This window comes from Ictalurus furcatus, unplaced genomic scaffold (genome assembly GCF_023375685.1).
Source record: "Ictalurus furcatus strain D&B unplaced genomic scaffold, Billie_1.0 scf1, whole genome shotgun sequence".
Taxonomy (NCBI): domain Eukaryota; kingdom Metazoa; phylum Chordata; class Actinopteri; order Siluriformes; family Ictaluridae; genus Ictalurus; species Ictalurus furcatus.
The window spans coordinates 323,241-347,697 of record NW_026521050.1 but is presented as its reverse complement, the minus strand read 5'-3'; the positions used below and the strand labels follow the sequence as shown (position 1 = coordinate 347,697).

Sequence of the window (24,457 nt, the reverse complement as noted above, 5' to 3'; positions counted from 1 at the left end):
TCTCATGCCTACTTATATTTACTTATATTGTGGCACATTAATGTTACCATCTCTAAAAAAATTAATAAATAAAAAGAAACAAGTGCTCCTAAAAGAAATTGTCTTGCGTCTCTCCTCCTGTAAACACTGTTAAAGATTTGTACGTTAGCAGGAATGTAGCACAACATGGAGGTGAAAGCAGCGGTCTGTTTATTTAAATGTGAAAGTGCAATAAAAATATGTTGTCCCTAAAATCAATGAATAATCGTGATCAATAATCGAGATCTCAATATTGATCAAAATAATCGTGATTATCATTTTGGCCATAATCGTGCAGCCTACCTGCATTATTAAATAAAAATCTTAAAAATTCATGTGACATGGACGTTAAAGTCATTTGCCTATGTCATGTTTCATGTAGGTTATTTTTGCAGGAATGATGCCGTTTGTCAAGTCATGTCGGATTTCCCATGTTAAATCATATAACTTCTCTGTCGGCACCACATACGTGTTTGGGACGTATTTTCTCAGAGGCTTTGGCTGTATATAATTAAATTACACACACAAAACGTTTTTTTTTTTATTTTTATAAAATACATGCGATTAAAAAAAAAATCCTTATATAGGACCCCCCCCCCCCCCCCCAGCCCCGTATAATCTCAACGCAAAAGTTGATGATTTCCATCATGAGATCGTGTTTGTTCTTCACGAACAGTACAGTGTCTCTAAAGTACAGGGAAAATACGTTTTCTATTTAAAGTAATTATTTAACCAGAGTGAATTTGGAAGTGTCATGCTTAAAAACAAGCCTATTTATTTATTTATTTTATTATTATTATTATTATTATTATTATTATTATTATTATTTTTATTAATGAAAGGCAAAGCTGTTTTAAGAACATAATCCTAAAATCCACTAACAAGTGGGCAAAGTGGAGTGTACTCTGAATGTTTTTTTAGACAGAAATGTATGGTGCAGTTATAGTAGACTACATACACACTAAGTACTAATACTTATGTTCAGTAGTATGTGAACAGTTTATGTAATTATAAACGTACAAATGATAGCTTATTGACATTTTAAATGAGTTGGTGGACATTAGTATCCACTAGGTGGCAGCAGTGCAGCTGTTATATCGCCTCACTGAGCAGTCTAGTGCTGTCTGAAACCTCTCCCGAGATCTTTTCACATTATCAATAGGTGATGTGTGTATGCTATAAGGCTGGTCTGTTTCATCTCCTTTAACTAGAATGACTATTGTCTCATGGCCTGTAGGGGGGTTGTGTTATATATCCTTACAATTACAGGGGTCTCTGGCTAAAAGAAGCACTTTTCAGCCCTCAAAATGTCATGGAAACAATCTTTCCAGCCTAAGTTAAAATAAAACTTCAGAGACAGAGGGTTTGTAGATGCCAAAAAATTATCAAACTTTATTGAAACAATAAAGTGATTCACTCTGCAGAAACTCTAAAATATACAAACACACACAAGCCCCTTTTATACCTTTCTTCACAGTGAACTCATCTTAGGTGGGATTTTACCTTTTCTCATTAAAAACAGACCAGTCTTCTTTGCACAATTAATTATTCATGTCTATATGATATCTTAGATTTGTGGAGCATGCGCAGTTAGTTGCTTTTTAGAAAGGTTTTTATAAGGACAATGTTTTTTTTTTTTAACCAAAAAAAAGTAAAATACTTTTACTGGTTTGTTATATGCACCGTTGGCTATAAAATCTGGAAAACAAGGTGTAAATTGATTATTAATCAGTGTCATATCCCCGCTGAGAGGGTCTTTAAACGGATTGTGAGTGAATTACAAAGACGAAAGAAAAACAACAGAAGAACAAAAAATAAACACCCATGGACTTTATTGAGTTTTTGAAGAGATGTGAGGTGTAAATATGTGGTAAATTGATGTAAATGTAAATATGGCATAAATTAATGTGAATACATATGTGTGATTTAACTATATCGAACTACTGTGACATAGAAATGTTAACAAGTCTATGTAGTGATTTGTGAAATCTCTCAAAGCTTTATTTGAAAACGCAAGGCCTGTTAATACTCTGTTCCAACAGAGAATCCACAGTACACTGTACGTAAGGCTTTGCAGCATCTGGATAATTGTACTGTCTGAGAGAGGGTGGGTCACCTCCGTGAACCTTCACTTCCATCACACTAGTATCAGCACAGCCACAATCCTGCTTTGAATGAACAAAAACACCTCTGATCTGATCCAATTGTTCTGATCATTCAGAATCTTCCAGCGATAACAAGGTATGTAAGTCATAATCCTCTGCCTTTTTGATCACATGTACAGCAGAAATCTCCACAAGCTAATCTTTACTCTGAGGATTACGCCAAATGCAATTGTTGCCATAGTCAATGATATAGCCACGCTTAGTCATAATGTCTGAACCTAATATACCGCGACCATCACCACTTCTACTGCGCCAGGCTTTGTCTTTGAAATCATCTTTGCCAGTTTGGAACGGCATATTTTCTGTCTGGGATGCAAGAGAAATTGGGATGCAAGAGAAAGAGAAATCAACTAACCAATCATCGCATTGGCCTCCAACAGCGACATTTACGATTGGTCTACCGTGATTATCTCGTGACAGGGTGCTACATGTGAAATGGAGGCCTGTGATCCCTATGCTGAAGAAGACATGGCTTTAAAGCTCTGTTTCTCCATGTGAGCACACAGTTCATTCTCCGTGCTCAGTCTGTTAACCGCAGCCTGTAACTGGTTAAGTTCAATGTTAGGAGCTGTTCTCCTAGAAAAAAACTTTCCATTCCCTAGAAATGTGTCCCTCGTTGCCACATGAATAGCACACTGGGGGGTTATCAGGGTTAGGAGGAGGTGGGCTCTCCTTTTTGTCTCCAGTAGCATGGCCCTCGTTTATCCGTTAAACCTTGCGACCTCCATTCGGATAGGGCTTTATAATACCTTTTGCTGACACGGGATGAGATTTCTTTGAAATAGCATTAATGTTGTAAAACTGTGTCATTTTTGCAATAATGTCACTATACTTGGAGAGATGTGTCACATGCATTGCCACAGCAGAATGAGTGAGTGGGTCACACATGCTAAGTAGGACAGATTTGAAGCTGACATCATCCTGAGTAATATCAGGATTACCACTGAACGTTTTAAACGCCTCCAATAACCGTTCTGAAAAAGCCACTGGGTGCTCCCCTTTCCTCATGGTCATCTCACCTATTTTATCCCAGTCAACTGACATCATTCCTAAAACTTCAAGCAATCCCTGTTTCCTTTCCAATGTATTTGCAGTTCTGACCTTCACTTTCTCATGTAAGGCTCCGGACAGAGTATCGGGCAGACACAGAGTCAGCACCACGCATGCGTCACCATCTGTAAACTTCTACACGTCTGAATATTGATCCAGGTTTTTCCAAAACTCTAAAGGATTCTGTTTGATGGGGTCAAATTTTCCAATATTCTTAATCACAGCTTCTAGTTTGTTTGGATTAAATCCTCTGACCATCGTGTGTCATTGGTCCCTCCCCTTCTTCACTATTATGCATGGTAGTAGTGGAGTGAACTGGTGCCATGGGAAATCTAACTGTGCAGTCAGAGTGTTGACTACTGCTAAATGGGAGAGAGAATCTCTCTCCCAACCCCCATCACCGACTTCCTGAAAACCTGAAACTCTGTTACAAAGCATGGCACCCACAGATCTCTCACTGGTGTTTTTCTCAACTGTACTATTTATCAGAAATTGACAAGCAGCCTGTGCTTCATCCAACTCACGGGACAGTGTTTCAACGGATGATCTAAGCATGCTATTGTTAGTTTTAAGATGTGCAATCTCCTTCTGCATTCTGATCTTTTCCTCTTTCCAGATCTTTTCACTAGCCTGGTACATTTTAGTAGAAATTAAGCTGTGACTGAGTCTAGAATGAAGCCTCCACTTCATCTAGCCTTCACTTAGTCACTTTATACGAGGCAAAAACCGCTTGAAGCGCATTTGCAACTTTTCCTTTTTTTATTTCTAGGCATTTTGGGATAATTTTCAAACCGGGAGATAGCCCACTCATACGTCTTATCAGCAACATTCTCTATCCCGTCATACATTCCCTGTGAGCCGTGCTTGGATGTATTTAACGATCAGCTCTTCCATTCTCAAACTTTATTGAATTATGTACTGCAATTCAATAGCTATTCACCCCTGTTCAATGACTACACGTTATCTAGCTACTTTAAGATATCTGTTAGTCTATTTATTCACAGCTCCAGTACATCTGATGTAAACAAACAAAACCTTGATCTCTCAGTGTTTCTTCGGGATAACAGCAGAGTCGGGAGATGCAGAACGTTTGGCATCATCGTGACAAATGCTGATTCTCACAGCTCGACATATTTTTTATGAAGTTTTTATTGCTCTACAAGACACAAACTCCTCGTTTATTCCTTCCTTTCCTCTTTTACTACTTTTTTTTTAAACTTTTTGTTCCGATTGTCTTTTTTTCCTGAATGTTTGGTTAGAACTTTCTGGAACATGGCGCTAATGCTAATTTAATATGTTCTGTCAGAAAGCCCACACAGTTTGCAGCATGCTGTGGACCCAAACAAATTCTTCCACCTGCCCCCACTGTTAATTTCCCTACAGTCACCCCAAACACCACTTTCCCCCCTGTTCCCACCACCACTTTACCAGCAGCACCACCACCAGCAGCAGCACACGGCTCGTTCCCAGAGATGCTGCAGAACTGGCAGCCGATGGACGATATGCCATGTGAGTGTATTCTTCTGCTTTCTGATTGACTTTCTTTTGTAGGTATTAATTTTGTAGAACATGTTTCCTCACTTCCCTTAACACAGTGTTCTCTTGTAGTGCTGCCAGGCTGTCAGACTTTACGAGGAGCCTCCGGTAATCATCAGAACCAGGTAGGGCCAGCCGTGATTTCCACTCAGCCATCTTACTGGAATTGTGTAGGTTAGGAATAAGACTAAGGATGGAGTTGTATAGTTTTGTAGTGTGTATCATTTGTAAATATTGTTAACTTCTTTATCATAGCCATGCTGAGGGAGGTGTTGACTAAATTAGAGATGGTGCTGGACCAACAAACCACTGAGATTGCTTCAACTACAGGAGGTCCAGATGCAGCCTTTAGATATTAATGAAGATTTACTGCCCCTGCAAGATCTTCCTCAACTGCGTAGTCTGGAGCAAAGGATGCAACAGAGCCCAGATTACAAGCAAAAACTGGTGAGAATTTTTTTTTCTTTTTTGTTAAGAATTGCTTGCACAATTACACAGCGACTGAGAGCATTTCTTTTTTTCTGAAAAGGACACACTCGTACTCAAAGCACAATGTTCAACACCACTTTGATATGAGGGAACAGTTATGACCTAATCTTTGGTAGAAGAGGAAAACATGGAAAGCACACAGGGCAGGGTAACTGCAAAAGTAGTGAGAAGCACTGACACAGTTGACGAGGCAATACACGTTTATTAATTATTTATTTTTATATTATTGTATATTATTTTTGTTTTTTCAATCGGTTTCAGGTAAACTGGTTAGCGTGTATTGACGGGGCGGATGTGCTCGACTACACCTGGCGCATATTGAAGAGGGTGATTGCTAACTCCCTGGAAAAAACCTCAATTGGAGGGGAGTCAATGGAAAGACTTCACTGTCCGCTCTCCAACTCGGAGAGGTCGTGATTGGTAAGTATATCTGTTTACATACAGAATTAGCTGTCTCTCTCAGATGATATGTAAGGGGTAATCCACGGCTAGATGTGCATTAAACGATTTTAATGCATGATGTGGAGGAAAAGAACCACTCGTTCAAATCGTTTAATGCACACCTAGCCATGGATTACCCCGCCTATACCATGGTCTTTCCACAATTAATAACGGTAAAGCTGTCATTGGTTTAGAAGCGCAAACTTTGATTAGAAGTTTAAAATAACCGTTAATTTCCATAAGTTAGGTCGTTAGATCTGGAATTTTGTCTGAAATAAATTGGACACAGAGATACAGTAGTGTGATAAGATTTATATTTAGAAATTATAACAGTGATCAAACTGGCTGGAACTACCTGTGCAATAAACAGTTATAATGCACACCTTCCAGCCAATCAGAATCCAGTATTCACACTGACCATGGTATAAGTGTAATTAATGCTTAAGATTCATAATGACCTTACGATACGTATTGCTTTATTCCAAAGCTGCGGTTCATAGAAACCTCTTCACGGCTAAAGCTGCAGAGATGGAGGTCGAGGGGACCATGAAGAGGTGGCTCCAGCTGGCATCAGATCGAGAGTGTGGGCGCAAGAGAAGACTTTTGCAAAAGGAAGGTATGTAGAGTGCTTTAACTGTGGTGTTTTTTTGGGTTTTTTTTGCGCTATTTGTTAATTTGTTAAAATGTTCATATTATAGTCTATTTTTAATTGTTTATAAAAGTCCTTGCTGTTTTTAAGTGGTTGAATTTGTGTGTGTGTGTGTGTTGGTAGCCGGGTGGGTATACAGTTGCGGTAGAAAGTTTACATGCCCCTTGCAGAATTTACAAAATCTTAATACTCTTAACAAAATAAGATCATAAAAATCCCATGTTGTTTATTTTGTCCTGTCCTGAATAAACTATTTCACATAACAGATGTTTACATATAGTCCACAAGACAATAGCGGAGTTTTTAAAAATTACCCCATTCAAAAGTTTACATACCCTTGATTCTTAATACTGTGTGTCGTTACCTGGATGATCCACGGCTGTTTTTATATTTTGTGATAGTTGTTCATGAGTCTCTTGTTTGTCCTGAGCAGTTAAACTGCCCACTGTTCTTCAGAAAAATCCTCCAGGTCCTGCACATTATTTATTTTTGCAGCATATTCTGCATATTTGAGGCTTTTCCAACAGCGGCTATATGATGTTGAGATCCATCTTTTCACACTGAGGAGAACTGAGGGACTCATACACGGCTATTACAAAAGGTGCAAACGTTCACTGATGCTCAAGAAGGTAACACGATACATTAAGAGCCAGGGGGGTGTAAACTTTTGAACAGGATGATCTGTGTAAATTATTAGTTTGTTTAAAGACCTTTTTTTATTTTGTACTGCCCTTCAGAAGCTAAATAAGATACTTACATATCTCCCAGAAGACCAAATAACAATTTACACCTGTTCAAAAGTTTACACCCCCTGGCACTAATGTTCCCTTCTTGAGCATCAGTGAATGTTTGCACCTTATGTAATAGTTGTGTACGAGTCTCTCAGTTGTCCTCAGTGTGAAAAGATGGATCTCAACATCTCAACAAGAAACTCATGAAGAACAATCACAAAACATAAACACAGTCGTGGATCATCCAGGTAACGACACAGCATTAAGAATCAAGCGTATGTAAACTTTTGAATGGGGTAATTGTTATAAATTCAGCTATTATCTTGTGGACTATATGTAAACATCTGTTATGTGAAATAGCTTATTCAGGACAGGACTAAATAAACAACAACATGGGATTATGATGATCAATCTTATTTTGTTAAGAGTATTGAGTGTGTGGGCCAGTTTTTGACCCAGGCATATACTGGGCCAGAACTAAAGCAAGTATGTGGCCCACAAGTGGGCCAGACAAATCTTGCTATCTGGGTTGGGTTCGTCGGAGTCAAAGTGAACCCCGAATAATATCAACACAGACATTTATACTGTTTCAAACCAGGTTTTCTGTATGTAATGTAAATGAAGTTTCATTCTAAATGTAAATTAAGGATAGCATTTGATTCGATCACTTTCCGTTCTCACAGTATGGATGTTGTTACAGGTGTGACCCCAAATGATGATGGGATTATCGAGACAAATGTCTTTCTGAATGCTAATTACAGTCATGTAGCCTTTTGTTCAGGGATGGTTCTTGATGTCCCACTGCTGCTCCCATGCTATAACTGTGTGAATGTCACTTTAGGAGATATTATACACATATTGCTGAGACCCAGATAAATTGTCCCTTTGGTAATTCTGCCTTTTTGGGGAACAAGCTTATCCTAACAAACTTCGGGGTGGAATCTGCTGAGAGGCAGTCTGTAATTTCTTACAATTCTGTTTCCAAGAAAATCTCGACTTCTGAATCCTTCTTTTTGATAGGATCAGAAATAGACTAAAGAGTCATTGAAATATTCAAATTAACAGATCTCAAGATCGTTCCAAATTGTTGATTATTTTCAAACTTCTTGTCATTTACTGACTTGTCACGTTGTCCTATTTTTTAGAAGACATTTTTGTGTCCTTGTTACATGCATTTGACCCATATCCTTCTTCTGGAATTTTACCCTCGTGTCACAGTTTGGCTGCAGTTTTCATGGATTTACCCTGCATGTTTTCTATTTTCATTCACAAGTATGTTTTGAGGTTTAGTCCTCCCAAAAACTGTAGGGGAAGAAAGATTTAGTTTTTTGGTGATCCGATAAACATAATGGCCTTCATTGTCGACACAGACGATGCTAGACCATAAAACTCGCCTCCCTCTTCTTACTTTTAACCAGCTGGTCCCAAAGTAATTTATAGTGGGTGTACAGTGCATCCGGAAAGTATTCACAGCGCTTCGCTTTTTCCACATTTTGTTACAGCCTTATTCCAAAATGGATTAAATTCATTATTTTCCTCAAAATTCTACAAACAATACCCCATAATGACAACGTAAAAGAAGTTTGTTGGAAATCTTTTACAAATTTATTAAAAATAAAAAACAAAAAAAGCACATGTACATAAGTATTCACAGTAGGTAAGTACGCGGTTTGGGACGCAGCTGTGCTCTCTTGTTTGCAGTGAAACGGTTGTGCATGGCCATGTATGATCGTGTCCTGTCGCAAAATCCGGTGAAAACTCCCACACGACATTAATAGTGTGAGTGAGGTGTGTAACTGTCTGTAACGCACGTCGATAATGCGACTAAAACAGGAATACTCCGTGTCTTATTTCTATTTGTGTTTACTTCAAGTATGACTTTAATCAGATTAAGGTCATCAGTAATCTCTGTTTACATGCTACATTCTTAATCAGAGTATCGTCTCAATCGGGTTAATATCGGATTATCGTTGTCCATGTGTCACGTCTCAAAGATGGGTACGGAAGCAATCGCAGATTTTAAACGTTTTATTTAATAAACCAACAAAACACAAAAGATACTATGACTAATGCAAAACACTGTGGCAATGACTAAACATAAACTAACAGAACCTAATCACCGTAACATGGACAACGGTAATGTAAGACAAACGTAAGACAAGGAAGCAGTGCAAACAGTGGCTATATTATAAGCGTGCTCGTTAACAGAAACGTGATTCAGGTGCAGGTGGTATGTGACATTGATGTAGTACAGTGCAGTGGCTGATGGGAACTGAAGTCCAGAGTACCTTCTTGATATATGACACCATGTAAACGTACTGATAGACATGTACACACTTTAATCACAGTATTAACGTCCTGTGGGAGTTTTTGCCACATGTTGCGACAGGACACACACACACACGGCAGTGGTCAACCTTTTGACGGCAAACATGAGAGCACGGCTGCGTCCTAAACCATGTATTACCTACTATAATATAGTATTGTTTCAGACGCATCCCACAGCTTCAAGCAGTCTATTAGCACGTATAGCATGATATAATTAACTGCACTTGAAGCTTTTAGTAAAATTAAAAATGAAACACCCAAATCCGTTTACGGTCCCATAACGAAGACGAACTGTATGTTGATATGGGAAACTCTGGAGGGGACGGTGTGGCGTGGAGACGTTATAACGTGTGCCGTTAATCGATCTATGTTTGTTTATTCAGAATAAGGTCAATAATGAGATTATTGCTGTCCATGTAAATGTACAGGTTGTAATGGAATACAGTTACAATATTTTGTGCCCTTTTTGAAGCTTGAAAGCTAGTAGATCCATTGATCAATTATCCATTACTGTTGTATGAAAAAGAGCAAGCAGGTTATTCTTCTAAATTTCTCAATTTGTGTTCCGCCGAACAAAGTAAATGATAGACATTTTGGGGTATTTTTTTCTAGCTATGTTTGAAATTCCATAATTATTTTTGTTTGTCCTTGTAGAACACCAAACTGAAGTGTCACTCGAGAATGTACTGATGTTTGCTACTGGCCTGACATCACTTCCACCTGCTGGAATAGCACCGCTACCATGCATTGTGTTTTTTCCAATTCACCCTTCCCATTGGCAAATACATGCACAAACACCCTCAAGGTGCCACTCCTAGACACGTGTCCCCTTCTCTCTGTACCACGTTCTAAATATTCAAACAGCCCAAGAAAGAAAATTTGCTGTTTTCTGAGACGATGAAGTGGCTCTTAAAAGAGCCTTTGTGTATATTAGACGGAGTTGTGGTTTACACGCGCTCTCCGCGAATACGCCGGGCCAGCTGAATATCCTTGGGCTTGATGGTCACTCTCTTGGCCTGCGTTGTCTAGTTTTGACATATCAAAAACAATACACAGAGCTTCTGAACTGTTTACCAGCAGTATTATTATTATTATTATTATTATTATTATTATTATTAACTTTTTAAAGAACATACCCTCGATTCTTGACATGGAAATGTTGTTTGTAAATTTACATTGAAATAATATATCCATATATCTGTCCAGCTGCTTTGTGACAATGTCCATTATTAAAACATGCTACATGAACAAACAAAATGGTGGCCGTGGCTCTGGTGGTTGAGTGGGTTGTCCACTAATCATAGGGTTGGCGGTTCGATTCCCAGCCCACATGACTCCACATGCCGAAGTGTCCTTGGGCAAGACACTGGACCCCAAGTTGCTCCCGATGGCAAGTTAGAGCCTTGCATGGCAGCTCTGCTACCATTGGTGTGTGTGTGAATGGGTGAATGAGACACAGTGTAAAGCGCTTTGGATAAAAGTCATTTATTTATTTACCAAAATGCAAAGGTTAGATACAGCAATGATTTAATACAACTCCGTTCAAATGAATACAGAGGCCTGCTCAGATACCACAACGTTTAATAACTCGACATTCGCGGCGTCATAAACGGGGAAAATGGTCACGCATACCACTAGGACAGGTCTAGAACTCTGAACGCTGCTCCGATTTCACTATATATGTGCGCGTGCCGGCCAGACAGACGGAAAGAGACACGGTATACAGACAGCACACCAACACATTTAAAGCATATTCACACATGATGATGATGATGATGATGATGATAAATAATTTGATATTTCTGTAAAGCTGCTTTGAGACAATGTCTATTGTAAAAGTGCTATACAAATAAATAAAAATTGAATTGATAAATATACTGCTATGTATATTATATAATGTTAAAGTACACAAATTGATTTGTAATATGAAAATATTAATGTATTTCTAATAGTAGAAATTTCATTCTCATCACTGCTTCATGTGTTCCCTACGTGGCCTCATCTATTTTACTCGAGAATAGGTGACAAATAGGGAGGAACATTACAAAGATAAAGGTAATGTATACAATAATTATCACAAACAGGTTTAAAAAAAAAAAGTGGGGGGGGGGGGGGAGAGAGTAATAGTAATCATGTAATATTTCTTGGCTAACTACCACGAACTTGGAACAGAATACCCCTTCTGGGAAACTGCCGTTCCCGAGTTTGGACACACGAGGGCAGTCAAGCTCCATCCAGCACAATGCCGCCTGAAACAGAAGGTGGGTTTGGGCTATTTTACACTGATTACGTTTACATGGACAGCAGTAATCTAATTATTGACCTTACTCTGAGTAAGATAATAACGTGATTAAGGTGTTTACATGAGTTGCTTTTAGAATACTCCTGTCATGTTCCCATTTTACATGTTTTAGAACATAATTAGATTAACAGCCCGTGTCATTACGTCACCATACCACGCCGTCCGACGTCCCTCCAGAATTTCACATATCAACATACAGTTCGTCTTCGTTATGGTACCGTATACAGTTTTGGGTGTTTTTATTTTATTTATTTTTTTTACAAATGCTTTAAGTGCGGTTAATTATTTGCCATGCTATACATGCTAATAGGCAACTGCTTGAAGCTGTGGGCTGCGTCCTGTTGGCTCAAATTTAGCCTATTACCCAAAAACACTTAAAATTCAACATAGAAGCCAATACTCACATCTACCTCTGAGCCCAGTTGGAGATAGAAAAAAATACACCAGCCGTGAGTGAGAAGAAGCAAGGGTCCAGCTTTATTGTTCCATTCCACCACACGAGATCCACACCGATGAGAATTCTCAGAAGTGATCCCAATACCCTGAGCTTAAGCTCCAGTATTTATACTGTATTTACACACTAAATAACCCATATGTTTCAAGAAGACTATGATCTCACTACCAATAGGGTTAAAAAAGAGCTCATTTACCTTACTCTTATGTTCCAGAAAAGGGCTATTTCACTTACACATAGAACTGAAACCAGGGGTTTTAATTTACACATAAAATCAGAACCCAGGCATTTCTAATAACCCAGAAAATAAAAACCCAGAGTTTTTAGTTACTCAGAGAATCAGAAACCAGAGTTTTGAATTACCCAGAGAATCGAAACCAGAGAATTTGAATAACCCGTAAAATAGAATGTGGACAAGACTAAACTATCTAGAGTGACCTTGGTCTTATTGTTATCTCGCGGGGGGGCAGGTTGACTCAGCCACCCTTATAAATGGCTCCTCATGGTTCTTTCTTAAAATTAAGGCCTTCCTTGTGAGACAAGAACCTTCACCATTTGAGTCATGAGTAAGTTTACATTTTCCTGTATTTCTAGTTCATAATTTATTTTCATATTTGCACTATATTTCTTATTTTATATATATTTATACTACTTGAAAAGCGGTTTACTGTACTTCCAACTTCTTAATATCATTACAGTTCTACTGTCCTGCATATCCTACTATTCTGTTTTTTATAGAGTTTCTCTATTACTATAAGATATTATTAAAGTTATTCATGTGTGTGTATGAGAAAGAGAGAGTGTGTGTGTATGTTGTGTCTACTTGCCCGCCCTTGACTGTACGAGCGTGTGTGTGTGTGTGTGTATTAGCACTCCTCAGCTCAGCTCGTATACCTCTTTTTGACTTTTTTGACTACTACTGCTCTTAAAGATCTTTAAAGTGTAATTCCAATTTGTCAATGTCCGCCTAATCCCGCTTCTATGTGTCTAGGTGCCCGTCTTTTCTTCTTCTCCCCTTTGCTGGATGCTAGGTCTCCCTTATGTTTATTTTATGACATTTTTTATCCACAACAGTCCCAAACTGCGTACTTACCTTCTATATAGTAGCCGAGATACATGTATTTATCCCCACTACAGGCCTATAGTAGGAAAGTATGCAGTTTGGGACGCAGCCAAACTCTCTTGTTCGCCATAAAACGTATAACTGCCGTGTGTGATCATGTCCTGTCGCAAAATGCGGTGAAAACTCACCACGTTAATAGTGTGATTAAGGTGATTACATGTCTGTAATACACGTTGATAATGCGACTAAAACAGGAGTACTCCACCTGTCTTAATTCGATTAGTGCTTACTTCTAGTATGACCTTAATCAGATTAAGGTAATTAAAAATTGCTGTCTACATGGTAGTTTCTTAATTGGAATATTGTCTTAATCGGGTTAATAGTGGATTATTGTTGTCCATGTAAACGCAGTGACTGACTGACACAGCTCATCAGCGTTATTACTGTGCATTGTCTAGTTTTCACGTATCAAGGACAATACACGGAGCTTCTGAACTGTTTAACAGCATCATCATTATGATTTAATTTTTAAAGAACATACCCTCTTCTCTAGACATGGAAATGTTGGGTTTTTTTTTTTTAAGTTTACATTGTCACACAGCAACTTTCGGCCCACAGCCCTCAATCAAGTTTGATTTTTGGCCCTTCCTAGGAAAAAGTTTGGGCACCTCTAATTAATAATGATGTGCTACTAGAAAACCATTTTCAGTTATTTCCTCTTGCTACAATCTTAATACTTAACTTAACTTGTGCTGCTAAAGCCCCATTTTGCATTGCTCAGATTATACAACCCCCCCCCCAAAACCGTGCTACAACCGTTTAAATATACTCATCTCTGCATTTAGCAGGCTGCTATAATTACCCAAAATCCTGAACATCCACAGGAGTGCAGCGCTTCAGAAGTCCCCCTCGCCCCCTCTATCACTCTCTCTCTCTCACACACACACACACACACACACACAGCGTGAGAGGAAAAGCAAAAGTGAGGAGATCGCTCTTTGTATGAGAAGTGGGTGGCTCTTAAAAGAGCCGTTGGGTTGATGAAGACGGCGGTAACGCGCTTTACTTGGAGCTGGTATACTTGGTGACGGCCTTTGTGCCCTCGGACACGGCGTGCTTGGCCAGCTCGCCGGGAAGCAACAGGCGCACGGCGGTCTGGATCTCCCTGGAGGTGATGGTGGAGCGCTTGTTGTAATGAGCCAGACGAGAAGACTCACCGGCGATGCGCTCAAAAATATCATTCACGAAGGAGTTCATGATGCCCATGGCCTTGGATGAGATTCCGGTGTCAGGGTGCACCTGCTTCAGGACCTTGTACACGTAAATGGCGTAGCTCTCCTTCCTGGACTTTCTGCGCTTCTTGCCTCCTTTGCCGGCCGTCTTGGTCACGGCTTTCTTTGATCCCTTCTTGGGCGCTGCCTTGGCTGGATCAGGCATGATGCTGCTTCTCGAGTAAAGAACAGAGAATAACTAGCGCCCGCCTCGCGCCCGCTCTATTTACAGACCCACATGCTAATGACGCCCAGACAAGACACCTTTTTTTGATTGGCCAAAATTCGATACCTCCTCCTGCATGGCACCTCCTACTTCTCCGCCTCCCCCTCCGCTACGCTTTGTTTCCCTTCCCGCCGTTGTACTTTCAGGACAACATGCACAATGAAAAAAACAATTGGCTTGAAATTTTTTGTTTTATATATATATATATATATATATATGTGTGTGTGTGTGTGTGTAGGAGAGCGAGAAATATATAAGTTTCTACTAAAACCATCTTCTAACTCGCTTTAAACAAACACGTTATAATACTACTTAATACTGTGCACATACATATATATATTTATAGTTTATTACAAAAAATACAAATAGATTGCATAATAATTATTAATAATTACTTACTAATTAATACATATATAAGTTCTTATGCTACTTGTGTACAGCGTTTGATGCCTTTTTCATCTTTCCCAAAAGAAAAAGGCTTTTGATTTTTTTCCACACGGAACAGCTCTTTTTCTAGACATGTGGGTGGCTCTTAAAAGAGCCGTTGTGTTCGCGTCGTTCGTTGTTAGAGCGTTTAACCGCCGAACCCGTACAGGGTGCGTCCCTGGCGTTTCAGGGCGTACACCACATCCATAGCGGTCACGGTCTTTCTCTTGGCATGCTCGGTGTAGGTAACGGCGTCGCGGATCACGTTCTCCAAAAACACCTTCAGCACACCGCGAGTCTCTTCATAGATCAGACCAGAAATACGCTTTACACCACCACGGCGAGCCAGACGGCGAATAGCCGGCTTGGTGATCCCCTGGATGTTATCGCGAAGCACCTTGCGGTGACGCTTAGCGCCTCCTTTGCCGAGTCCTTTACCACCCTTGCCTCTGCCAGACATGATGCTGCTCTCGTAGTCAAGCTGCTCAATAGAATTTCTCGCGCAGCGCCCACCTATTTATCCACACTCGACAGGACCTAGTTGAGAACAGGCGAGGAGGCGGGCCTAACGCCAACGGTCACACAGTAGTTCTCTTTTTCGAAAACAAACACTAGGCACTGCTTTTCACCTGATAACGTCTTCTTCCCCATTCTCTCTCTCTCTCTCTAAAAACACACACAGATACAAAACATTATTAGTATTATCGGTACTAATGTTTTGGTTCCATTAGTAGCAGTAGTAGTAGTAGTAGTAGTAGTACAACACAATAGTCAGGAACTTTGGGTAAAACATACATAGTAAAGCATACAGCCAAAACACTCATCAGAGTAAGGAGGTTAGAAAAAGCTGCCTGTGTTTGTACAACATTGACATTACTGTTTCAAACACAAGACGTTCCTTTTGAGCACGTCCTTGGACTCAAGGCCCGTATATACTACAGTCCTACGTCCACTGCAACTACAGGTTGCACATAGCAGCACAAGCCTTTATTAGTAGGCCCAGCATTCAGCGGATCAGCACCAATGTCTGTGTTCACTTTGAAGCAGCCCACATTCTACCACACAAGTACTTCACTAACTTACAAGCACCACAGAAAGGAATGCAAACACAACTCTCAGGCCTTGCTTTATCAGCTCTCGCAAATGCATGATGTAATGGACTCTCGAAGGTCGAAATTAGCTACATTGTCTCAAACCCTCATCTCATTCTTAAAAAGTGTCATTCACAAAGAAAGCATATGCACTTTGACAGTTGTGCAAGAGAAACTAACATAACACACATCACACACAAGTAGGAAAACAAAGTCAGCCTTCGCACTATCTAATCACTGGCCTTCTCTTTTCCCATTTTCATTTTCGCTATCTGTGTTACAGTCAATGTATGCACTGTGTTTGAACCTAAATGTCATGCATCAACCAAAACTGCTCCTCCAGAATGACAGCTGAGTTTAAGATTGGCAAAATATGTCGCAGCAGTTGCATTCGTCAAATAAACTATGATCAATGAATTAATGCCAATGAGATAATTACAGCAATGTGTAATGTCCAATATGCTCAAAAAGAGTCGGATTCCCCGCACACTTTAATCTCCTTGGCCAATCAAACACAATTATGAACTGGGATTCTGATAGTTGTGTGCCTTTAACTCACAGTGTAGAAAAATGAGGTCAGCTATATAGACAACACCTTTCGTTGTCTATTTAATTACTTCGATTGAGGTCATTATTAGAAGTAGTAGTACAACCTACCTTCTGTTTTAGGCGGCGTCGTGTGTTGTGCTGGATGGAACATGACTGCCCTCGTGTGGCCAAACTTGGGAACGGCAATTTCCCAAAAATTGCAGTATTCTGTTATTAAGCTTTTAAGGGCAGTGTTTAGAAGTCTATTTTTGTTTACGGTCAGTATCTCAAATTCAAGTGTAGCGGGTTCATCATGAAACTGCCAGATTTGCTCATGAGCACCAACATTCATGTTCATTCTCATCACTGCGCCTGTGCAACTGCATGTGTTCCCTACGTGGCCTCATCTATTTCGCTCGGGAATATCCACACGGTACAAGAACGGTACAAAGATAAAGGTAATGTATACCATTGTTAAATTACAACAATTATCATGAACGGGACCGGATTAAAAGGAAGAGAGAGCGAGAGCGAGAGAGAGAGTAATATTGTGTCAAAGTTCTTACCCAGAAAACCGCTTCTGGGAAATTGCCGTTCCCGAGGTTGGACACACGAGGGCAGTCAAGCTCCATCCAGCGCAACACACAACGCCGCCTGAAACAGAAGGTAGGTTTGGGCTAGTGTACACAGACACAGCTCATTAGCGTTATTACTATAAATTGTATCATTTTCACATATCAAGGACGATACACGGAGCTTCTGAACTATTTAACAGTAGCTTATTATTATTATTATTATTATTATTATTATTATATTATTATCATCATCATCGTCATCATCTCGTTTTTAAAGAACATACCTTCATCACTTGACATAAAAAAAAAACCTTTCCATGTACAAATTTACATTGTCACAAAACAGCTGTACATGTATCTGGAGACATTAGTTCAATGTCCATTCTTAAACATGTTAGATAAACAAACAAAAGGAAAAGGTTAGATAGACCAAAGATTTAAATATAACTCCGTTCAAATGAATATAGGCCTGCTCAGACACCACAGCGTTTAAAAACCTCGAGATTCCCGGCGTCATAAAGAGAACAACCGTCAAACATACCATCAGGTTAGTTCTAGAACTCTGACCGTGATGTCATAACGGATCTTTGGCTGGCTGCTCTGATTTCACTATATTTGTCTGTCTGTCTGTGTGTGTGCGCACGCCAACATAGTTTAAACAATAATAATACATTCACATTTTATCATGTACATAGCAGTATATTCATCAACATCATAAAGTACACACATTCTTTTCTAATATAATATTAACACTGTAATCTTCTTCCCTAGTTCTGGATCTTCTCGAGTGAAATAGATGAGGCCACCTACGGAACGCATTAATTTACATACACAGCAAAATCCACAGAAAGAAATCAACTCTATTGGATTTAATGTAAACACTTTTAAAGTGTCCGGAGGGGTCCACACTCCACATTGGGATTTTAACACTTTAATAGAGTTCACATCAACTCTTTGTATAGTTGCAACTGAACACTACTCAAGTGTTAGTTTCTCAACACCAGTGGGTAGTGTTAGAAATTAATTCTCATAGGAGTAATTCATTAAATCTCATAGTGGTAATTGCATACTATTAAATGAGTTGCCTCTAACACTATAAAGTGTTAATATGCTACTGCACAATTAAAATTACATTTAAATGATTACAAATCTAAAAGGCAAATAAAGGGAAAAAAAAAACAAGTTGATTGCTTTATAATGGTTTTATTTTTTCAAGGGCGTTAACATTACTGACCCCTCATGTCAAGTCTTTCTAAATATAACAATTGGGCACTATGTACTCTCTTTGATTAATCTCATTAGAGCACTGCTGGTCAAATGGCTGGTCAAAAATGTGTCAGTTCGTTCACAGAGATGACAGAAAACTCATCCATTTGGTTATCTTCCATAGAGTATGCATTGAAGTGGTCATCATAGAACATAGTGCTTTCATAATTTCCTGTAATGTAAAAACACTCTTCATATATTATTATCTCACAGACCTTTTTGAACACAGGGAGATCATAGGTACATCCAGTGCATATGAACAAACCAACCTGATACTCAGTACCATAATGTCTGACCCACTTTGTACTTGTAACACTCAAACAGGCTTCTAAATATAATGTCTGACTGAGTTCTTCCCCACCTTGCAAGTTACAGATGGTTTTTGATGTAGGGCCAAATTAAAAACAATTAAAACCTTCTAAAACAATCATTTTCACAGTTAAATATCAATTGACGATGTTGCTTTACTAATGATTTAATGAGATTCTTGAAATTTTTGCCACATCTTTTGAAAATATGGTGCTTAGCTTCAAATCGCATTCACCACATATGGATAAGAGGGCCAATTTTTTTATGCATCTCAGATAGTGCATCATCAAGTGGTGCTTGGGAATCGACCTCTTGTCAGGAAACAATTCTTTGAATAGAGTATGGTGATCACAGATCAGATGTTTTAAGTAACATATCATCCCATCAGTTATGGTGTAGGAGAACACTATATTGACAATCTGTATCGAAAGCAGGAGAAAGTTCCAGTGATTGTTATTCCTTTCAATGACCACCAAATATCAGTGGAGTGTTGTGCAGAAGACACCATAACTGTATGGCATTCAAACCCAGGTGTTTGCCCTTATCATCCATTTTTAACCCACTTGGTTTGTTTTTACAGTCTGTGTAACCATAATTAAAGCTCTGTATCCTATTTGACAATGTGTTCAAAGAGACATAGTCCTGTTTAACAAGGTACTCAAAAACAGTTTAAGTTCATACTGTACCACACCCTCTAGCAGATCATGAATGATGACAACAGCATAGTTATCAGTACAATGGAAATACTGTAATGAATTATGCACACATGACTTTTTGACACCATATATTGACCGCAGTTCAGGATTTTCATTTAGTGCCTTACAATGTTCAGTATGAACCTCTTTGGAATGGAAAATTAACCCAGAATGATCTTCAGTAAATATAGATTGAACTTCTTCCTTACTAATTAAACAGAACCTATGGAAATTAGTTGCACTGAAATATTCCACAAATGCCAGTAAGCCATTTAAAGCCAAATTATCTCCTGTTACTTGAATTACTGAGCCAAACAAAGGTTGTTCAAAACAAGGAAGCTGTATGCCTTCGGTTTCTAAGATTTTCAGGTCATCAATAAGGGGCTTTGGTATCACATCAAAACCATATGTCTTAAGATCTTCCGTGTAGAATAGAGCTGCAAGATGTATATTAATTAGTACAGAGTTACACTTGGGTGGAAGATTTTTTTTTTTTTAGAGTAAAATAGATACAACCAAGTTTGTGGATCCCCCTCTTGGAACCTAGAGGGTTAGCAGTTTCAAAATCGTTGTAATAGAGTAGAATCTGTAAAGCGTGCTTTTGCTGCGAGAACAGTGCATGGTTTTGGAAATACGACCCATCATTAATGTCTTTGTTAACTCCAATTCCACTCTGTTTGTCCTGTAAAAAGCTCTCTCTAACTTGACCGTTTTTGAATATGGATTTCAGTGTACCCAGAATGGGTACATACATGCACTTGTCCGTTACGGGAACCTGCCTGTAGTTCTATCTCTGCGCAAATCCATTCTCACCCCAAGAACACATTCTTTAGGTTCAACTATTTCCCATTTCTCATCATAATATTTATGTCTCCTTGACTCAGTGTTTAATGCTGAAAAAGGATTACTTAATTGATCAAAACAGTGTTCAGTTCTTCTACAAGTGTCTGAACTTGTACTTTCAGGAGTATCAGTTTTAAGAACTGCATCTCATGCTTGGATTTTAACATCATTAACAACTTCTTCCATTGAACAAACAATTGTTTGGACAGCACTTTCAGAAAGACCTGATGCTTGCAAATGAGCAACAATTGATCCACACACTGAAGATAGCTGACTTGTAACAACAGAACTTTGTGAAGTATGTAAAGTGGCAACAGAATTTGGGCGATCATTTGAACATTCCGCCTCATATTGTCCCTGAGTGGAAAGATCCTGATTAGTATCAATCTCTTGATCCATAGTGTGACTATGTACCTTGCTGAGGTGTTTTCGGAAGCCACTATAAGTACAAAATGATAACGGGCGACCTGGCTCTCCACATTTTAAATGTAACTTTTTGCTAAGATATAAACCATGTTGAAATTTTAAATGTTGACGAAGAACCAAACAAGTTCTGAGGTGTGCTTTACATACAAAACATGTGAACATCTTCAAGGCTGTTAATCTCACTGCAGCAATCATGCTCGAAGATCTTTAACACGCGGGCTCTCCTTTGCTCTTCCGACATCGATGTTATAGATAGTGGTTTGGATAAATGTGTAGAAATTACAAAGAGCTTCATCATATGAGAAACTGAAGACATAGTGAACTTTGAACAGTTCATCAAAAGCTGCCACTGATGTGTGTGCCTTACATGGGATCGCCTTTTGGTCGATAATAACGTAGAACTTTGGGATATCCTTCTTTCGCTCACTGATGCAGAGGAGGAATGGTTGTCTTGTGTCAGCACTCTCAATGAAGGTAGTCACACTGGCTCCTTCCTGAAGGTCAGCAAAGGGACATAAAATAAATATGAAAATAAAACTGCATGTTTTTTTTACATTATCACTAGCACCGTCACATCTTGTTTGCAGGTGGAGTAAGCAAAATGAGATGCAGGTCTCAGAATCCCAAAATAATCTACACCTCAAGAGTTCCTAAAATTAAGATCTGATGTTTAAATATTAACTTTTGCATACCTTAAGATATCTCACAAGATGGCTGGTTGCTTGAGCTGAACTGATCTTGGATATTTTTTTTCTGGCCTCTTGAGGTTAGAGGGAGCAGATGCAGCTGCAAAAGGATTGAGGACATATCGCTGTCCCATCGTAAAGACATCACAAAATAATTAAATGATCTCTCTTTAATTATTTTTTTAAAGACTGGAACATTTTTAAAATACAAAACAGTTTATACTGACCATTGTAGTCCTCAGATTCAGGTTCAGTTCCTGACAGCAGCTCGCCCATATTCTTAAGAGTCTTGCAGTCTGCAATGATTTTTGGCTTGAAGAATATTGACCACTTTGCCAGGAACTTCTGAGACACTTCGTCACCAAACATCATGGAGAAATCCTGGTCGATCTATAAACAAGGTTTATACAGGTTTAAACATAACGGACATAAATGGATAAAAGGTCAAATACTAAAAATTAAGATCTGCTGTGTTATTTATGCATACATTTGGGATATAAAAGATTAGAACGTTGAATTTCTCAGTTTGGACCGGCCTGTTGGTGTTACGGTGATCATTGAACAACTCCTTTCTCTACTGTACCAGTGAACTCATTTAATAACTACAGAGAAAATTTCCTTTTCAAAACTATTTCCAAAGCTAAAGATTTTCTTACCAATCCAGGTACATCAAGGAAACGAGGGAACAAATCCAGGACTGAAGATGGTGCATCCTCACCGACCACCTTCTGCCGATACTGGAAAGTCGCTCATCTTCTCTTTGACCACAGATTCATCAGTGGAATATCGTATCGTAGATATCGCCTCCCTGCACTCCTCACCAAATTGCTGTTGACAGAATAACAGAGATTCTCGTCTGGTTTTTGGACCATCCTGAAGAACAGTCTTGGAATGACACCGGGAGCCAGCACAGGTGTTACGTTGAACTGTCTTGATCCTCCATGCAATGAAGCCACTATTACCCTCAGGATCATAGTAGTGTTCCTGTTTAAGAAAAGACCCAAAGAGAGGCATCTCGTGCTTGGCTTCAAGAATGAATTACTCAACACAGTAAGTTCACACAATGACTATATAACACTACAAAAACAAGTGGAAAATACAAAGCTGAGCAACCTATAAACACTCATCTAAAACAAGATCATTTTAACTTTAAAACTATAAAAGGGAAGAAAATATAAAAACACACTGGTTTGGGTTTTCAGACAGAACTTACATATCCATGTTTGGAGAAAGGATCTTGGAGGTATGGAAAAAGTGTCACAATTCCCAGTGCATAATTCGTCTTGACGATGGAATCATCCTTTCAAATAAATCAATTTACTTTGCAAGCGTGTATGTTTTGCAAGAAGTTAAAGGATAAATTCCCCTTTTATAGCAACACAGAATAGCATTCTTTAGCTGCGCCACATGAATCTGTTGTGATGACAAAGGGAGGGAAGTGACCTCCAATTCTTACCCATGTAGCTCTAACATGTCTGCAACCAGGACGTTCACCATCTGTTAGTGTTTTGGTCTTTTCATACTCCTTGAAGATTTCCTCACCCTTTGGATTGGCCCTCAGAACACAATCAACTTTCTGCCAAAACATCTTACATTGTTATGACATGCTCATGGAAATTTAAGAGGATTTTTAATGCCTTTCCTTTATGCCGAGAATACATTTACAAAACGCTTCTACAGATAAGTATCAATAATAAACAATTACGTAATTGAGGATTTTAAATGCATTTATTCAAAGCTTACCTGTCTTGCTTCATTCTGGTCCATTAACCCTGTTGGGTTCCTCCTCTTTCTTGTGGACTCCAGGACAATTGTGGAATCTGATGAATGGGATGAAGCTGGGGATAGTGGAGTCAGTACAGAGGAGGATGCTTGATCTGAGACCAGTTGAACATCCAGATGTACAAAATCACAGACAGAACAAAATCAATTTAAATGTACATGTATTTATCAGTAACAAAAGCATTTCAACAAATACTTGAATGGTTACATAAAAAATATAAAGTATATTATCTTCATTAAGTACTTTTTACGAATAAGATGTACTTAACGTAATGATCAATAGTATAGCAAATGATAATAGTTTGAGGTCCCTCAAAAAGATATTTTAGACTCTGCTCCTAGGTAACTTCATGTGTTCCCTACGTGGCCTCATCTATTTCACTCGAGAATATCCACAAATAGGGAAGAAGATTACAAAAATAAAGGTAATGTATACAATAATTATCGTGAACGGGTTTAAAAAAGGGGAGAGAGAGTAATAGTAATCATGTAATATTTCTTGGCTAACTACCACAAACTTGGAACAGAATACCCCTTCTGGGAAACTGCCGTTCCCGAGTTTGGACACACGAGGGCAGTCAAGCTCCATCCAACACAACGCCGCCTGAAACAGAAGGCAGGTTTGGGCTATTTTACACTGACGCAGCTCATCAGCGTTATTACTGTGCATTGTCTAGTTTTCACGTATCAAGGACAATACACGGAGCTTCTGAACTGTTTAACAGCATCATCATTATGATTTAATTTTTAAAGAACGCACCCTCTTCTCTAGACATGGAAATGTTGGGTTTTTTTAAGTTTACATTGTCACACAGCAGCTGTACAGATATCTGGATATATTATTTCAGTGTCCATTCTTAAACACGACAGATGAACAAACAAAGAAACTAACCACATGAAAAGGTTAGATAGACCAATGATTAAATACTACCCTGCTCAAATGAATACAGAGGCCAGCTCTGATACCACAACGTTTAAAAACCTCGACATTCGCGGCGTCATAAAGGGAACAACCGTCAAGCATACCATCAGGAAACTTATAGAACTCTGAACGTGACGTCATAACAGATCTTATGGCTCGCTGCTCCGATTTGACTATATATGTCT

General features: G+C 38.9%; 3 protein-coding genes and 2 long non-coding RNA genes across 11 annotated transcripts; 2 read left to right on the top strand and 3 right to left on the bottom strand.

The window, feature by feature from the left end:
• Positions 1-3,561: 3,561 nt before the first annotated feature.
• LOC128604679 (uncharacterized) lies at positions 3,562-10,663 on the top strand. Its single transcript, XR_008385253.1, has 3 exons — positions 3,562-5,678; positions 6,187-6,315; positions 10,062-10,663. It is a non-coding gene; the product is annotated as an uncharacterized LOC128604679 (long non-coding RNA).
• A 774-nt stretch (positions 10,664-11,437) lies between these two features.
• On the bottom strand, positions 11,438-23,475 carry LOC128604677 (uncharacterized). 7 transcript variants are annotated; one of them, XR_008385249.1, is made up of 4 exons: positions 23,312-23,422; positions 21,250-23,144; positions 17,335-17,422; positions 11,438-11,656 (listed from the first exon to the last, which is right to left on the bottom strand). XR_008385249.1 is itself a non-coding variant. In XM_053619789.1 (4 exons), the coding sequence occupies exons 1-4, from the start codon at positions 23,333-23,335 to the stop codon at positions 22,283-22,285; spliced, it is 501 nt and encodes a 166-aa protein (XP_053475764.1). In that variant the 5' UTR covers positions 23,336-23,475; the 3' UTR covers positions 19,592-22,282. The 7 variants fall into 7 exon arrangements, 1 of the variants encoding a protein (XP_053475764.1); XR_008385251.1 differs by lacking the exons at positions 11,438-11,656; positions 17,335-17,422 and having other exon boundaries at positions 19,592-21,376; positions 21,575-21,693; positions 21,796-23,144; XM_053619789.1 differs by lacking the exons at positions 11,438-11,656; positions 17,335-17,422 and having other exon boundaries at positions 19,592-22,552; positions 22,782-22,868; positions 23,025-23,144; positions 23,312-23,475.
• Positions 14,192-14,832, bottom strand: LOC128604674 (histone H2B). The gene has a single exon (XM_053619787.1). It carries the CDS (start codon positions 14,661-14,663, stop codon positions 14,289-14,291), a length of 375 nt encoding a protein of 124 aa, XP_053475762.1. The 5' UTR covers positions 14,664-14,832; the 3' UTR covers positions 14,192-14,288.
• Positions 15,209-15,798, bottom strand: LOC128604676 (histone H4). Its single transcript, XM_053619788.1, has one exon. The coding sequence runs from the start codon at positions 15,607-15,609 to the stop codon at positions 15,298-15,300; it is 312 nt and encodes a 103-aa protein (XP_053475763.1). The 5' UTR covers positions 15,610-15,798; the 3' UTR covers positions 15,209-15,297.
• Positions 17,328-19,578, top strand: LOC128604678 (uncharacterized). The gene is made up of 3 exons (XR_008385252.1): positions 17,328-17,434; positions 17,811-17,890; positions 18,115-19,578. It is a non-coding gene; the product is annotated as an uncharacterized LOC128604678 (long non-coding RNA).
• Positions 23,476-24,457: the final 982 nt, after the last annotated feature.